The 18445-nt window shown below is 36.7% G+C and overlaps 1 protein-coding gene across 1 annotated transcript in view; it reads left to right on the top strand.

Moving 5' to 3' along the window:
- Positions 1-18445, top strand: part of PPFIA4 (PTPRF interacting protein alpha 4) — an 85117-nt gene that overhangs the window by 64479 nt on the left and 2193 nt on the right. The window contains exons 17-28 of the mRNA XM_070941114.1: positions 669-802; positions 2851-3017; positions 4162-4255; positions 5386-5467; positions 6260-6460; positions 7484-7546; positions 8928-8954; positions 10314-10489; positions 11790-11887; positions 13533-13708; positions 14777-14845; positions 16342-16519. Of these exons, the coding sequence (XP_070797215.1) occupies positions 669-802; positions 2851-3017; positions 4162-4255; positions 5386-5467; positions 6260-6460; positions 7484-7546; positions 8928-8954; positions 10314-10489; positions 11790-11887; positions 13533-13708; positions 14777-14845; positions 16342-16519 (1465 nt within the window). The remainder of the gene's footprint in view (positions 1-668; positions 803-2850; positions 3018-4161; positions 4256-5385; positions 5468-6259; positions 6461-7483; positions 7547-8927; positions 8955-10313; positions 10490-11789; positions 11888-13532; positions 13709-14776; positions 14846-16341; positions 16520-18445) is intronic.

The following is an 18445-nucleotide window of genomic DNA, read 5'->3' as shown; positions in this document are numbered from 1 at the left end:
GAGGCAGTAACAGTGGCTTTGTTCAAGACCAAATTCTTGGAAAACAGTGTGTGTATTGATATATCTTCCATTTTTTGGGGTTACTTTTCTATTATTTTCAGTTACGTAGGCAGTGCTCCTTAAACTGTACTTCCGATGATTTTGAATAGGCAGTTTCTGCAGGGTACTTCTTCCAATCCTGATGAGAAGGTCCCAGGTCCTTGGCTTAGGTAGCAAATTGCCTACTCCCATCTGACAAAATATATTAGCAATTGTTATTTCAAAAATAATCCTTATGCCCATAGAGTACTACTTTGTATATGATTCATACAAATCTAAAATAGAAATATATGAATTGCTATTTAAATGATGGCAAGTCAAAGGCTTCTTCCCTGATTGCTACATATTACAGACTCCATATTGCTAATGTGTCACAATCTGCCACCTCCTTCCTGTTGCTGTTGGCTCTATTGCCTCATATTATGACTATATCATTATAACTTGACCATTCAGTCCTTTTGTTGGGCATACAGTGAGCAGTAATTCCCATGATATACTTGATTTATTTGATTCTGTTCTGTCTTCTCCTTTAATTAATTAGCAAGTTTCTGATAAGCGTGGTAGAGATTGGAGGAAAGTTTTTAGACAGGAATCTCCCATCTAAGTCTGAGTTTACCTTATCTGTTCAGTCACCAGCTGGTCGAGATGAGAGTCGAGAAGATAAAACGACCATCAAATGTGAGACTTCTCCTCCTTCTTCACCCAGGAGCCTCAGGCTGGAGAAACTTGGACATCCTGCTTTTAGTCAAGATGAAGGCAAGAGGTACATGTCTGGGAAGAGAACAGATGCAATCTATCATTTTATAGGCTGTCAGTTATGTTCAACTATATGAGGTGAAAAGGCAAATTATAAAAAAGTGTTTTCAAACTTTTGCTGTATTGAATTAGGATAGACAGATAAGTTATTTATTCAGTATACTACATCTATAAAAACTTCTTGAAGAACGTGCCTAATACTATTTTTTCCTTCTATATGGAGGAATAGAAGAAGAATATCAGACACGGAGGAGTCTTCTCAAGCAGGGTTATTGGAAAATATCTAACTGTTTAATCATCTTGGTTGTATACTTCCATGTTTCACAAACATATATTGCAGTTGGTATAACAACATCCTAGAAGTCTGATAATACTTTGTGATAATATGTATGGCTGCCATAGACCAAATTGGATGCATGCATTGAAACACAGCTGTTGCCATTCGAATTTGAGAGTTAATATCCTTATCTACCTTCATCGATAGAGATAAGTAAATTGTTGGACTTGTTCTATAGTCTGGCCACAGACTATTATAGGCATATTATCCTGAGCACTTCTGATTTGCATGACTTAGTCTTCTCATAATTTATATATTAGCTGATCTAGTTGGTCTCATTAGCTAAACTGCTGGTCATTTCTTGCAAACACCCCTTTGCTTCACCAAGCAGTGCATTGTCATCTGCAAAATCTAAATTTATTAGATGGGCTGTTGCCCATAGCAGTGGTCCCCAACCCCCGGTCCGCGGACCGGTGCCGGGCCGTGGAGTACCTGGCACCGGGCCACGCAGCGGCCGGGGGACATGAACGCTGCAGCGCAAAGGCTCCTGGGCCGTGCGCAAAAGCTCCTGGGCCATGCGCAAAAGCTCCTGGGCCGTGTGCAAAGGCTCCAGGGAAGAGAGCCCCGCGCAGGTACGCACGTGTGGCCCAAAGCCCCCACCCCTGCGCGCGCTCAGCGGGCCACGGTAAAATTATCAAAGGCTGATTGGTCCGCGGCGATAAAAAGGTTGGGGACCACTGGCCCATAGGATTCCAAAGCTAGGGTTATCCATCGCTTTATTCATAACGAAGTACATGGAGAGGAAAAACAAGATTGGTGGTAGTATACATCCCTGTCTTACTCCTGTATTGATGTTAAAGAAGGTTGTGTTGCCAGATTCTATTTGTACACAGCAGCTAGAGTTATAATACAGGTTCTTAAAGCTGTTGATAAAATGTTGAGGAATACCATAGGACTTTACAATATTCCATTGTGATTCTCAATGAATTGAGTCAAATGCCTTTTTTGAAGTCAATAAAATTAATTACCATTGGCTTCTGGAATTCTAAACTCTGTTCAGTGATATATCTTAAGGCAGTGTTTCTCAACCTTGGAAGCTTGAAGATGGGTGGACTTCAACTCCCAGAATTGCTGGCTGGGGGATTCTGGGAGTTGAAGTCCACCCATCTTCAAGCTACCAAGGTTGAGAAACACTGTCTTAAGGTCAGGAACTGGTTGTTACAGGAGCGTCTTTTCCTGAATGCTGCTTGTTCTTGACCTAGATGTGCATCCACTTGATGCTCCAATCTCCTGAGCAACACAAGGCATAGAACTTTTCCATTTCCAAGGACTGATAGCAATGTTATGCCCCTCCAGTTGTTACAGTCACTGAGGTTTCCTTTCTTTGATACTTTAATGATGATAGAACGATGATGGATAGAAAATCTGTTAATGGAAGTCTTATTATAGTGTATAACATTCAGTGCATGATAGTCTGTAACAAAAAATCTTGGGGTTCTTTTCTGGGTTCTAACTATTCTAACGAAATAATTATTCATATATGAAAGATTTATGCAGCTGATACTATTCCGCAGAATTTCAGATACACGTCTCAGTTGTGTTTTCTCTAGATGTTTTGCACTGCTATCCTTTAGAGATTAGCTGAATATGGTCTCTGAGAAGAATTAGGGCATTTTGAAAACAGGTGTGGGGAGAATGTGGCTGATCCCAAGAGGAGGACCTTAACTTCACTATTTTTAATGACACTATTTTTAATAACTTTCTTTCCCATCCTTTAGTTCTCTAGAGGATCAAGCAAGTAACCCCAGCAGCAGTAATAGCAGCCAGGATTCACTGCATAAAGGCTCCAAGAGGAAAGGCATCAAATCTTCAATTGGACGCTTGTTTGGAAAGAAAGAGAAAGGGCGCTTAATCCAACTGAGCAGAGAAGGCACTACTGGGCAAGGTAATTGATTCTGTTCACCTTTTCTAAATAAAGGAATTCCACAAATTTTGTGGAAGCTGACCATTTGTCTTTTACAAATTCCAGGATTATATTTTCATTTGCTTGAATTGTTGAATATTTTAATACAATAAAATATGATACAACCTGTATGACAAAATCGCTCAGATCCGGGGGGATCTGGACTCTGACTGGGTAGATCAGGGCAGGGTGACGAGGAACAGTCTTGAGAATGTTATCTGGGAAGAGTTTGATGCTGTGACTCCCGATGATGTGGACAGGATTTTGGGGAGACTTAGTGCGGCCACATGTTTACTGGACCCGTGTCCCTCCTGGTTGGTACTGGCTTCCCAGGAGGTTACACGAGGCTGGCTCCAGGGCGTACTTTCCGTTGAGCTTTGAAGACCTTCCTATTTCAGCAAGCCGGGCTGGCTTAAAATTTTAATGGGTTATTTTATGGACAAAGGGTTTTAAATTTTGGGAAGCCAATTTGATTTAATTCTGTTTTAATTCATCTTAATTTTTATATTGTATGTATTTTAATCTTGGCTGTTCACCGCCCTGAGTTCTTTGGAAGAAGGGCGGTATACAAATGAAATGAAATGAAATGAAATGAAATGAAATGAAATGAAATGAAAATAAATAAATAAATAAATAAATAAATAAATAAATAAATAAATAAATAAATAAATAAATAATAGGTTTCATCCCATCTTAAGTCCTTTCTTCCTTAATTTTTTCATAAGCCTGTCTATCACACCACAATAAAACAGTGATTGCTAATATACATGAAAAAATTGAAACATTGGGTGAGGATGAGAGATAATTTTATAATTGTATATATTTAAGGCTAGTGTATTGTTGTGGTAGTATAAAAAGAATCTCTTTGTCTATACTGTTGGATTCTCATGGATACTGTCAAAGATTAAATCTTCAAGCTTAAATTAAGCTAAGTAAAGCTTGCTACTCTTGTCAGATTGAATTACTGAGTTTAAATTTCTTGATAGCAAATTGAATTTCCTGAGTAGGCATAAATTAGTTTGCTTTTGATTTTTTAAAAAAGGTTATTATATTTTTATAATATTATATATCACACCTATTATATATCACAAGAAGTATCTAATTCTTCATCTATTGTGTTTCATAGTTTTGCTAACAGATTCAGAAATGAATATACAGGACTCTCTTGGTCTTGGCAAGCTAGGAGCACAAGCAGAAAAAGATCGACGACTCAAAAAAAAGTGAGGAAAGTTATATTTACTGTCTTGATAAATATTGTATCAATTAGTGAAAATTTATGTCTTGATTTGGGTAGACTCTTGATGAATTGCAGGTCACTGTAGAATATTTGGGAAATATTTTAGCACAAGTTTTCACATTGATTGGACTGAATTATCATCCTAGAATAAGCTCATTTTTTCCTGAAATAAATTGTTAAAAAAGTTTAATTAACTGCTTTGTGAGAACTATTCTGTTTCCTTCTCCTGAAAGAAATACTTTATAACATTTTCAAGTTTCTTAAGAAACAATTTAAATAAACAGAAAGATGGAGATATTAATGGATGACAGCTTAACAAGAAAGAGGGAGATCTGAAACTTCATGATTCTCTTCTTTCAAAGGCTTTCGTCTCTACATTGTGAAACTGTTATAAAAGGATTATCACAGTTTATCAGAATAGACTTGCCTGTCACTATCTGGGCAAGCGATCAAGACATATCTCTTTCAGAAACTTCCTAAGAGCCTATTCAGTTAAAACAAAACCTGGTTTAATTAAAAAAAAAACCTAAAAAAAAATCTTTCCCCAGATTTTTTATAACCAATGGTCCAGGTATCCCATCTGGCACCCACTCACTTCCTAGAATATGATAATTCTTTACCTACAGAAAGTTGACTCTGGTCCTGATGCTAAAGACCACCCTTCCACACTCATATGTAACTCTATAGCTGCTACCTTCCAACTAAAACTTAGTCAAGAGGCTTGTTAACTCTCTTTCGCCAAGGAATAGAACCAATTTTTCTTTAATGGTGCCAGCTGCTCATTCTTGTGTCTTATGCCAGAGCACATGTGGTGTTGAACAGCTGAGATGTGTGAAGGAAGCATGCTGCCAAAATGTCTATCAGTATTCATATGGGAAAGCTGTTGCTGGCTTTCCAGTTTTGCTCAGTGAACTCAAAATATATGATCAGGGTAGAATAATACCAAATGATATTAACTGTATATTGCATGCTTTCCTGTTGCCACATTCTGTGGGACAGCTTGCTAAATTTGTTATCAACTGTTTAGATAAATTTTCAGTTTTGGGGCTTTGTTTGTTTTCTGGAGGAATGCACAGCTAGTAAGAATTGTTATATTACTGCTTCCCTTTCCAGACATGAACTTTTGGAAGATGCTAGAAGAAAGGGTATTCCCTTTGCTCAGTGGGATGGGCCAACTGTGGTCTCCTGGCTGGAGGTAAGCTTCTTTTACCTATTCAGTTTAAATAATCATGTTTGGCCAGGTAACCCGAGTTCATAATGGACTGATATATTTGGAAACCGGTGTTGCATATCTAGATTTAAGGCAAATGAAGACATTTGGGGGAAGTATCTGCACATAGAATTTCCATTTTACACATTCATAGTGTGAGGATCTGGAGTTTTATCATCATTTTGAATTGACTTCGCAATATAATCACATGCACAGTTCTTCTTTCTGCGCTGTGTTGCAAAGTCTGATTTTTAATTTCCTAGGATCGTTTTTTTAAGTAGAGGCATGTGACTATGTTCGTAATAGCAGTAAAAGTGAGCAGGTAACATAGGGAAGGTTTTGGCTACTCACTGCCCTAAGGGTAAACTGACAACCTTTCTCAAGTTTGAAATATATGCAAATATATATAATGTCACAAACTTTGATTTAAACTGTATTAATAAAAGAAATACTTTTCTCTTTGGATCCTATCAAATTTAAGTAAAAATATTGAAAATATTATGTAAATATAGAACATAGATATTTTTTTGAGTATTGTTGTTTTGACTACCCTTCCCAGATGTTAATAATTCAGCATAATGTATCTTATACCATGAAATGTGGAGATGATAGAAGAAATATACAGCATTGTCATAAGAATGCATGTCATAAGAATCAGCAGAATTTAATAGTCAGTCAAAATCTCATCTTTCAATGCTTTTGTTCATTGTAAATTCCTAGTATGTGAAATTTGTGCAGTTCAAAATGAAGACTCATCTCTGGCCTTTTATGTTGTAGCTTTGGGTGGGCATGCCTGCCTGGTATGTTGCAGCTTGCAGAGCTAATGTGAAAAGCGGTGCTATTATGTCTGCCTTGTCAGATACAGAGATCCAGAGGGAAATTGGAATTAGTAATGCCCTTCACAGGTTAAAACTGCGCTTGGCAATCCAGGAAATGGTGTCTCTCACAAGCCCTTCTGCTCCACCCACCTCCAGAACAGTAAGCACTCTATCTTGGCTTCTTGGGATGTATAATCTGGGCTTTCTTTCCATATTTAACACTAAGAACCTGCATTTGAATAGATGTAAAACAAACACTTTAGTCAGACTCAAGACTGCAGGTCCTCACTAGCATTCTGATGAAAATTGAAATCCCCATATTCCTCAGAGAAAGTCAATTGTATCGTACCCTTTCTGTCCCATTGTAATATATGTTTGTAAGATCAGTAAAGGATATTGTGCCTTTTTCATCTCTATATACTTGCCAGAAATAATTTCACAATAGCTTTATATGAAGTGCTGAGTTATTGTTATTATTCCCATTTGTAAGTTGACTTTCTGGCCAATTTAAATGTGCATTATTAGCAGCTATGACGGCTATTGAAAGATGGGTTGGGGGTTTGGTGAACAATGCCTATTTCTTCCTGAAATGTAATGATGTACTTGCTTTGTATTCCCTGCTTGCTGTCTGAAAAATATTAATACTATAGGCAGAAATATATGGAACAATATGTATTGAGATTCTTTCCTGTGCCCACCCAATAGGAAGAGCGGGTAATATGCTGAAAATTGAAGAAACAGGCTATAGTTGTAGGTCTTTTAATGTGGAATTTCTGAAAGGTACTTCCTTCAGTCTATAACAGTTTGATACTACAACAGTCCATGTTTACAAGCTGGGAGAAAATATCTGTTACAAAACCATAATTAATATTTGACAGGGGTGTCAGCAGGATGTTACAAAAGAAGTCAAGATGGCAGATACCCCTGATATTTGGATAGAAAACCTTCAGGAAATTCTAAGGCTATAAGCTATTGATATTGTGCAATAATACTAGCTACATCTTGTAAAAGAAAATAAGTTGTTTCCAGGAGTTCAACTCAAGGGAGCTTTTAACTGTTTTTGACATTGTCACAACTATTGATTCTATGGCCTAAGCTATGGACACAGCAGTGGTTTTGAGTTGAAAAGTTTTATTGAATATTCCTTGCTTTCTGATTCATGTGTGTCATATTTTCACCCTAGTCATCTGGAAATGTCTGGGTTACTCATGAAGAAATGGAAACCATGGCTCCTTCAACCAAAATGGTAATTTTTTTTTTGTGTGTAAGAGAATTCTGCCATCTTGTCCTCATTGTAAGCGACAGGAAAATAATTTTGCTTCTGATTAAAAAAAAAAAAAAAGAAAAAAACTCAATTTTCACCAAGCAATTGAATTCTTTGGTTTAGATAATAAGAATAATTGAGATAACATTGGAGTAATATCAATTGTTCCAAGCCATGTTGGGAATTCTGAAAATAGTTGGAAAGACAGGGCCTAAATGGCCAAAACTCCAAATATGCCTTTTCTTATGGGATACAAATGATCTACTTCATGTTCAGAAAGCCAACCTGAATGCAAATGCATAGTAACTGATTTGTTCTAGTAAGGGGCTCTTTTGTGATGTATTCTGGCACTAGGCTGGCTATAACAGCTATTTTACTTACTGCACTAATATTTGTATATTAGTGCCAGAGCGAGTCAGTGGATAGATCACTTGTTCTTATTCAAGTGGAAATTTATTTATTTATTTATTGGTTCGATTAATATGCCGCCCTTCTCCGGAGACTCAGGGCAGCTTACAATGCATTAAGCAATAGCCTTCATACTTTTGTATATACCTACTTAGTAGGGCTTTCGCCCCCCCCAGCGGTGTTTTTTTTTATACAAAGTCAGCTTATTGCCCCCACAATCCAGGTCCTCATTTTACCTACCTCGAAAGGATGGAAGGCTGAGTCAACCTTGAGCCTGGTGAGATTTGAACTTGCAGTAATTGCAGGCAGCTGGTGCTATTTAACAGCACTTTAGTCTGCTGTGCCACCAAGGCGTGCATTATATGAGTGCATTATATTAAAAAATGAATATGTTATAAATAAAATAAAATAAAAACTTTCGTGTTTAGATAGGAACAAGAGAAACATGTTGACCTATCTGATCTTTTTGTCTATTTAACTCTTTGTGTGGATAGCATATCTTTAAATATCTAGTACATGCTTTTTGATGAATGTGTGGCATTTTGCTTAAATCTGTTGCAGCTCTGGGAACAGAAATACATTAGTTGTGCTTAGTGGCAACAAACATCCAAATCACCATTTGGGCAAAGCCAATTGTAAGATTACCAGTTTGGCACCTCATTTTGATAGCTCCTTAAGAACAAGAATAATTAACTGAGAGTTTTGTTTGTTGTTTGTTTTCAAAACTTCAGCACATTCTTGAGAGATCAAATGCCAACCACAGTGAGATCCTTTAAATTAGAAATGGTGAATAATGGGAGCCTCTTAACTTGTAACCGTGTTTATGTGACAGTTTTTTGATCATGTTCATGATAGACAATGCCTCTGCTTTATTGGGGAAGGGGAGAAACAAATGCGGTTTTCTGTGGTATCTGATTTTACTTATTTTATTGACATGCTGCGCTGTCACATTTAGGATACTGAGGAAGGCAGTTGGGCACAGGTGAGACTCCTGCATTATTTTGTGGGTTTTCCCCCCTCTGTACTGGAAATACAAAACTCAGTAATTTTCAGTGAAATGGAGTTATGTATCAAAATCAACAATTATATCAAATTGTCTTTTTGAGCAGTTTCTCTAGATTCATTTAAGATCCTCTTAGAGAATAATGGAAACAAATGCAGAATATTTGAAAATCTTTCTATACTTCCTTTATTCTTCCTGTTTCCCCATACAAACCATTAATATATCTCTAGTATGTTCTTTAACTTTCTTTTTAAAAAATCAGATATTTCTTGTTTGACAAGCAGAAAGTAAAGAATCCTGTCAGGAATTAATAGGGAATAGTTATCTTTTATTTTCAGATTTTGCTTCTTTACCATTGAAAATTTTGACAGCTAAGAGGACAGACCTTCCTTTGAAGATAAGATCTTCTGAGCCAAATTTTCCAGCAACTCCGTTGCTTACTTTATCTATTAATTCTGTGCTTAGCATGTAACAAATTCTATTTAACTGTGTCTTCAGACTCAAATAAAATTAACATTCACATAAAAATATCCTTCAGATAAGTTGCACTATTAAAAAAAGCTATGTAGTGTATTTATTCCTAAGGTATTGAAAACAGAATATAAATGCTTTATTTGTGTTTAAGATTTTTGAAGTATGGCATACTTACATTATGACATATAATATGCATGGTTAATAATACTCAGGCAATTGATTTGAGATTTTGTTACAACCGTCAGTATGTCATACTGTCATATATTGAAAAATGTATTTCAATATATGTATATTATTTAGAAGTTACAATTTTTGTTTGAAAATTGTTACTCAACAAAAATTGTTGAGGTAATAGAATTATTTCAGATCTACTGAACGTGGTCCTGAAGCATTTTAAAGCTGTTATATCACTTATTTTTGTGACACAACTCACTAGTATATTTCATTAGGAATTTTAGATCTAAGATAAAAGATTTCAGTTATCTATGGTAGTTTTTCTCTACTAAAATGTTCTAACTCCAATCTGTAGGCCTCCCACTCTGGATTATTTCAGTATTGCTAGTAGGTATATTTATATGTGAAAGCCAGTTTGGTGTGGTAATTAAGAGAATAAGCTAGAAACTGAGAGACTGTCAGTTCTAGTCCCACCTTACACACAAAGCCAGCTGGGTGATGTTGCAGCAGTCTTTTTCTCACAGCCCCAGGAAGGAGGAAATGGCAAACCACTTCTGAAAAACCTTTCCAGGAAAACTGTAGGAACTTTTCTGGCCAGTCTTTGAGAGTTGGACACCGTTTAATAAGAGGAACAACCCAATTAAATATCCTGTGTATGTTATTTGCTTTTTCTTTTTAAAATTTCCACAGACTCTGGCTTATGGGGACATGAACCATGAATGGATAGGCAATGAATGGCTTCCTAGTCTAGGTCTACCACAGTATCGCAGTTACTTCATGGAATGTCTTGTGGATGCACGAATGTTGGATCATCTGACTAAGAAAGACCTTCGAGTACACTTGAAGATGGTAGACAGTTTCCATCGGTGAGCAAGTTTTCTTGGGATAATGTTTGAAGCACTCTTGCAGCCGCCTTAAATTCCTATAGTCAAAGGGTGTGTAATTTTTTTTCAGGCTGAGGTCCGTATTTTGCTTTGGAGAATAGGGCTATACTCCAAAAAGAGGTGAAGCCTGGACAGACCTCAAATCTGATTTCATTTTATTCAATAGGGTTGTGCAGTGCTTTGGATTCAAAGGCAAGAAAGGGTTTGGGAACATGCCAGGATACAAATACAGCAGTTGTCTGAAACTCTTTAAATCAAACACATCTTTTTCAGGATCCTACTTCTGCTCCAAAAGGCAACCATGGGGTAAAGAAATGAAGCTGCTTCAAGTACTTGAGTAAAAGTGCTTCACGAGTATGTGCTCCAAGCACTTTTTTGCCTTTAAATCCGAAGCACTGAGTGACTGTATCTTTACATTTAAATTATTTAAACAAAGTTAATATAATACTCTGCAGTTATATGTTTAACAGTTATAATTGATCATATTAAAATTAATATAATTAAATATTTGAAAACAAATATTAAACATCTCTGAGACCATATGTGAGCCGAGGTGCCGCAGTGGTTAGAGTGCAATACTGCAGCTACTTCAGCTGACTGCTAGTTCAGCAAATCAGCAGATCAAATCTCACCAGCTCAAGGTTGACTCAGCCTTCCATCCTTCCAAGGTGGGTAAAATGAGGACCCAGATTGTTTGGGGCAATATGCTATTTAGTATATTGTCTTTGGTGTAAGCTGCCCAGAGTCCTTGGAGAGTGGGCGGCATAGAAATATGACTAATAAATAAATAAATAAATATCCTAAACTTGATTTAATTTAAAGTTGAAATTTAATGGATAAATAATAACTTTGATACAGTTATCCCCCATGTATTTCATAACTTTCTGCTTCTGTTACATTAAAAAAGCTACAGTTTAGTGACAGCTTGTGGAGAGGCTCTGGAAACTGCATCCAATGCTTTTGAGAGTTGCATGTGATCCTAGAAGTTCAACTTGTACACTCTGGCTTTTATCAGTCCTTCCTCTGAATGAAGAGCAATAATAACAGGCATGGTAAGATTTTTATAGGCTGAGTAGTAGCTTATCCCATAAATATTAAAGGTTATACTACATTAAAGCCAAAAATCAGAAAATTGGATGAATAGTGTAGACAGTTCAGTATTTTTGAAATAGTGTCAAAAGTAGCTATGTATTTATGCCATAGGCAAAAAATACATATTCACATGCACACCTCTTGAAAGTAAAAGTATTCTAAGTATGTTCTAAGTATTGCATTGTTGCAGAACAAGTCTCCAGTACGGGATTATGTGCCTCAAAAGATTGAACTACGATAGAAAGGAGCTGGAGAAGAGGCGGGAAGAAAGCCAGCATGAAATCAAAGGCAAGTAGCAATTTAGAAATGAATTCAAGCAAGCTGCAAAAATACAGTTGTAGTGGAATATAGTCAGGAGTCGCAAGAAGGAGGGGCTCTTTCCCAGAAAACAAAGTGAAGTAGAATTTGGAATGTCTGGAGGCAGAAAGACAGTTCCTAGCAATTCTCAGAGTATAACAGAATAACCGAGTTGGAAGGGACGTTGGAGGTCTTTCTAACTCTATACTATTTCAGACAAAATGGTTGTCCAATCTTTTCTTTCAAAACTCCAGTGTTGGAGCACCTACAACTTCTGGAGGCAAACTTCTGGAGGTTTACCTATAATTATTTCAGTTAATTGCTTTAGTTTGGTAATATACTTTTTGTAGGTGAGCAACAATAAAAGAACTATTCAGAAGTAGTCCAATTAAGGTTCCTGGTTCTCTGGACATGACTGTAGTTCAGATTTTGAAGTATAGTTTTTAAAGCTGCTTTTTCCTTTCTATTTTTCAAAAAAGTCAAATCTCTTTATGAAATATAGACCTTTTTTTAGTCAATGCTGTTTACAAAATCAAATTTCCAAGTTATAGAGAGTAGAAATACTCCAGAGGTTTTCCAATTACTGACTTTTCAGCAGGATTTGTTGTCTGTGAAATCTGTCTCAGATTTATCACTTTAATGTTTCTTATATTATTATATTTCAATACATTTCCTGTTATTTTATACATCATGCTCACATGTCCTTGTAGGGGATTCTGGATGATGGGAGATTGTAGTCTTGGAGTATAAGTAACTGCCAGGGGTGCAGGGTGGCTGAGACTGGGCTTAGGCGGCTGGGGTTTCTTGGGAGAGCAAGAGATTCTTTTGCGCTTTGCTGCTGGGCCGGGCCAGGCTTTGTTCTGGGAATACATACAAAAGAACACACTCCAATTCTTCATACTTCATCAGAAGATGTCCTCCAAAGCTTTTTTATGGTGCCAGATGATCATCCTGGCAAGGATTAATTCAGTCATGCTGTTCTACATCTGGAATGCCTCACCAGAGAGGCTTGTCTGGTACTAACTTTAATATTATCTTTGCAAAGTTAATATCATCTAAGCAAAGTTTTTTTAAAAAAAAAATCCTTAAGATATTATTTATTTATTTATTTATTGGTTCAATTTATATGCCGCCCTTTTCCGGAGACTCGGGGCGTCTTACAATGCATTAAGCAATATTATGGCATATTGTAAATATTCTTTATTTTGCTTTGTTGATTTCTGTTTTTCATGGCTTTGCTGATTTTATAGCTGCTGCTTATGTCATTTTGAACTGTTCATGTTACTGTATTTGTTTTCATCGTGTTCATTTATATTCACTGTGTAGTTAATCTCAGCCATATGTCAGGAACACTTCTGTTCTGCCTGCTACATCTTCTTTCTGGATTGTCTTCAAGCTAAAGGTGTAAATATAGATTTTTGGTGTATAAATAAATTAGCACATACTTGTTTGACATTTTACAGTGGGACTTATTTCCCCTGAAACAATACTAGAAGAATATGACTTGAATACACAAGTTGGACTATTTTTAGATACTACATCAGTATTTTGTTCTTTTTATGTCATTAACAGCTCAGAAAAAGTGAGCATTCTTCTGGGTAATTTCATTTATGTATATAATTTCAATGTCTTCTAGATGTGTTGGTCTGGACAAATGATCAAGTAATACACTGGATTCAATCCATTGGGCTTAGAGAATATGCCAACAACATCATTGAAAGTGGAGTCCATGGTGCACTTATTGCTCTGGATGAAAATTTTGATTATAATAGTCTGGCACTTATTTTACAAATTCCCACTCAGAATACTCAGGTAGGAAGAAATGTTTTACACCAACAGAGTTAATGGTTATTTCTCATAATTAATAAACCTTCTGTTCTTTATGAAGAACATCTTCCTTGAATTTTTAATCTAACACTATTAAATTAAAACAAAAATGATACAATAAAAGTTACTTTGTTGTGCTATAAGTTATTTCAGTTACATATTTCTTCCTCTTAAGGGTAAGCAAAGTCTATGAGACTGAAAGTTTATCTTACTGTTCATTGCAAATCTGTTTATGAAATCCCTTTTCTGTATCTCTAGTGGTGAAATTCAATTTTTTTTTACTACTGGTTCTGTGGGCGTGGCTTGGTGGGCGTGGCAGGGGAAGGATACTGCAAAATCTCCATTCCCACCCCACTCAGGGGAAGGATACTGCAAAATCCCCATTCCCTCCCCACTCCTGGGGGAAGGATATTGCAAAACCTCCATTCCTACCCCACTCTGGGGCCAGCCAGAGGTGGCATTTGCCAGTTCTTTGAACTACTCAAAATTTCTGCTACCGGTTCTCCAGAACATGTCAGAACCTGCTGGATTTCACCCCTGCTCTATACCGTTATAAGAACTGAACCAACCAGAGTCCCGATTTTCAGAATTTTAGGATATGGATGAATGCATCTTTTTTTTAACATTCAAAAAATCATTTTGTATTGTTATTTTGAAAGGCAGAATGCTGAACTAGATGGAGGCAATTGATTTACCTTGACCAGGAGTGATAAGCTTCTAGTTTGGAAGATCTAATTTATTTGCAGTAAGTTTACCAACAGGAGGAATTAAGCTAAAAATGAATGAGTGAAACCAAATGCAGTAAAAACACTCTAGTTGGAGCTGGTAGTTTCCCACAACTGCTATGCCAAATACTAGAGTTATGCAAATAGATATATAGAAACCTACCCCTGTGTTACTAGGGAAATCTTGCTGGTCTACCAAAAACTATGAAGAGATATACTAGTATAAATATCAATTTATCTTCTTCTTTCGTTCTGATAATAAACAATTTGCATTAGTAGTTTTATTTGCCTAGATTGCTTCTATTTAATTATTCAATATTGTTTACAGGCACGACAGGTGATGGAGAGAGAATTCAACAATCTTCTTGCCTTGGGTACTGACAGACGACTTGATGATGTGAGCATAAAGTACTTACTAAAACAGGATGGGAATTTAAGAAATATTGTGCTTATACTGTCAGTTAGGAAGCAACTATAGATCTGGAAATAGAACTGATATTGTAGTTATCTTCTGGGAGGTTTCACTATAATGTTCAATTATGTGGAGGAAAAGTAGAAGTGAGCATTTCCACATTGCAAACATGCATGGGGTGAGAGAGATATTATAAAATTAGGTGGCAGGGCAAGAATTGAGATGGAAGCCACCTTATTTCTTGAGAGAGAAAGCCTAAGGATTGGCAGAGCATATGCTATTTTCTCTTCTTTTAGATCTGCGAGCGACAGTTGCTTGTCAAAACCAATTTCAGCAACCTTGTTTTTAAAGAAATGCATACATAACAACCCTGTGTCGATAATCTAATTTAGATTAATTTAAACACTTTCAGATGAACAGAGCTAATCTAAGACAGTGTTTCTCAACCTTGCCGATTTTAACCTGTGTGGACTTCAGTTCCTTGAATTCCCCAGCCAGCATTGTAACAAATTCTGTAAACAAAATTTCATTTTCTGTATCATAGAATCAACTCCTAAAAAGTAGTAAGAATGATATATGTTCCTAAATTCCTCTGGGCAAAGATCTGAAGATCTTTGGAAATACTACTATCTTCAGCTGCAAGTAGAATACCTCTTTGTCATTTTCTATTTCCATTACAGGTATTCCTCAAGTTACTATCATTTGTTCAGCTAGCATTCAAAGTTAATGAGGGCACTGAACAAAGGAATTTATGGCTGGTTCTCAAAGTTCCAGCCATTGCAGTGCCCCCATGGACACATGAACAAAATTTGGGCACTTAGTGACCAGTTGTAGTGTCCCACATTACATAATAGCCATTTGTGACTTCCCCTGCTGGCTTCCCACATAGAAAGTTAGTGGTACATCAGCAGGGAAGATTGCAAGTTGCTTGAGTAATTTTCTCGCCCCACACACATCCTTTCTTTGTTTGCATCCCTCCCTCCTTCCTCCCTTTGCTTACATACAGTAAACAATGCTGTCATGTAACAACCACATCACTTAGCAATGGCAATCCTAACCCCAACTGCAGGCATAACTTTAGGATTGCCTGTATTGCCATTGCAGGAGATAGTAGTGACAAACTGTGGGACAGCCTGTTTCCAATTTTTCATCCAACATCATGATTCCAAAATTATGGACTAATTTCAAAGCATAGTGTTGTTAGATGTGACTATAGTCTTTAATCCATTAATACATACTTGTATACCGTGAATAATATTTGGAGAAATTTCTGCTTCCTTTTTTCTAATATGATGAGAGAAAAAGTTCAAAGGTTTTCTCAAAAAGAAAAAAAATGTCTTCTGAGAAACCCAGTTCTACTTGAAACCCATGTATAATTAACCCAGTTTTTACAGGCTGTCCTAATCTTTGATCTCCCTCTGGAGTTTATGTATTCTCCTGTGGTTACTCTGTGCAATATATGAGTATTCTTTTCTTTATAGGGTGAAGATAAGACTTTTCGGCGAACTCCTTCTTGGCGAAAACGTTTCCGCCCTCGAGACTTTCACAGTATCACCATGGTTAGTGGGTCAGCAGAAACACTTCCAGCAGGTTTTCGAGTGACCTCTTTGGTGCCTCTGCCACCTCCTTCAGCACCACCGAAAAAAATGCCACCAGAAGGTAGGGTGAAACTCTACTGTTATTCATGAGACATGAATTACACCATTCTAAAAACTTAGATGATTCTCTGGATCCTGCATGGTGTGTATGGTATATTCTCTGCTGATATGCAAAGTTCTTTTAAGCATCAGCCTAACTACTAAATGAATATTGTGCATTGAATTTTTACCTCCAACACATTCAAGCCTTTGAGTTCCTGGACATAGGTTTGACATAGACAAAAAATTAGAAGAATAATTAATGTTTGCTGAAAAACATACCATGTTTCCCCGAAAATAAAACCTTGTCTTATATTTTTTTGAACTGAAATAAGCGCTTGGACTTATTGCCAAACCGTTCAAAAGCCTGATTGGGTGTATTATCAGGGGATGTCTTATTTGGGGGGAAACAGGGTATATCTGAATTCCATTCAGAGCATTTCCTTAGTTGCCTTAGTTGGGGTTAAGGAAAGAGCAAATTATTTTATGAGAAGTTTCTAATACCCAAAAAATAAATAAATTACTGATTAGTTGCTAATATGTTCGCTGCCTTGGGTTGTTTGTAAAAATAATAAAGGCGGGATACAAACAAACAAACAAAATATTTATTTATTTATTTATTTAGTTATTTATTTATTTATTTAATTAATTAATTAATTAATTAAATTTTTATACCGCCCTTCTCCCGAAGGACTCAGGGCGGTGTACAGCCAAAAATAAAAGCCGCAACTATATGAAAGTTAAAAGACAATTTAAAAATATTAAATAATTTGGCCGAAAGAGCTAAAATAGAAACCACCCATATAAAATAAAATATAAATAAAATATAATTAAAATATAGTATAAAAATATTTGAATTCTAAAATAATTTAGAATTAACAATTTCCATGGTCAAGGATCATAAACTATGAAATTCACTTCACTACTTTTCAGGTTTTAAAAGTTCTGCTACCATATCCTAAACCATTTATTGGTGAGACCAGGACAGAGGTGGGTTTCAGCACCTCTGACCAGTTCTGGAGAACCGGTAGCGGAAATTTTGAATAGTTCGGAGAACTGGTAGTAAAAATTCTGACTGGCCCCGCCCCCATCGATTCTCTGCCTCCCAAATCCCAGCTGATCAGGAAGAAATGGGAATTTTGCAGGAACCTTCCCCTGGATTGGGGAGGGAATGGAGATTTTACAGTATCCTTCCTCTGGAGTGGGGTGGGAATGGAGATTTTACAGTATCCTTCCCTTGCCACGCCCACCAAGCCACACCCACCAAGCCATGCCCACCAAGCCATGCCATGCCCACCAAGCCACACCCACAGAACCGGCAGTAAAAAAATTTGAAACCCACAACTGGACTAGGATTATGTGTTTCATGGCTTTTAAGCTTGTTGGATATAATTTATTAAAATATATCCACTAAGAAATTCTGAAATCCATAATAAGATAAAATAGGCAGTCAGTAGGCAGGCAACCAAAATTTAATTAGCTTTGCATGAGAGCGTATTGACCCCACTAATTGCATGCTTTTATGTGCTGTGCTAAATGGTTTGCAGTTGGTGCACCTGGGTCCCAAAGGCTGGAAACATCCACAGTTCGGACATATTCCTGCTGAAATGCAATTTCCAGTGGGAATTGGCCAAGGCTCCAGGTAAGTTTAGAAACTAGGACAGAACAAACACAGTTTTCATATTCCATAAAGGACCTAGAAAATAATGGATGAAACTAGAAGTTACTTGATGTACGGGTAGTCCTCGACCTCAACTGTTCGTTTAGCGACCATTCAGTTACAACAGCACTAAAAAAATGACTTATGACTGTTTTTCACACTTATTACTGTTACAGCATCTCCTGGTGACATGATCAAAATTCAAATGCTTGGCAACTGATTCATATTGATGATAGTTGCAGTGTCCTGGGTCTTTGCAACCTTCTGACAAACAAAGTCAATGGAGAA

The sequence above is a fragment of the Pituophis catenifer genome, unplaced genomic scaffold (assembly GCF_029215685.1).
Source record: "Pituophis catenifer annectens isolate HBS135680 unplaced genomic scaffold, rPitCat1.0.hap2 SCAF_3, whole genome shotgun sequence".
NCBI classification, from domain to species: Eukaryota; Metazoa; Chordata; class Lepidosauria; order Squamata; family Colubridae; genus Pituophis; species Pituophis catenifer.
Note: the sequence above shows the minus strand (reverse complement) of the source record. Positions and strands in the feature narration are given on the sequence as shown.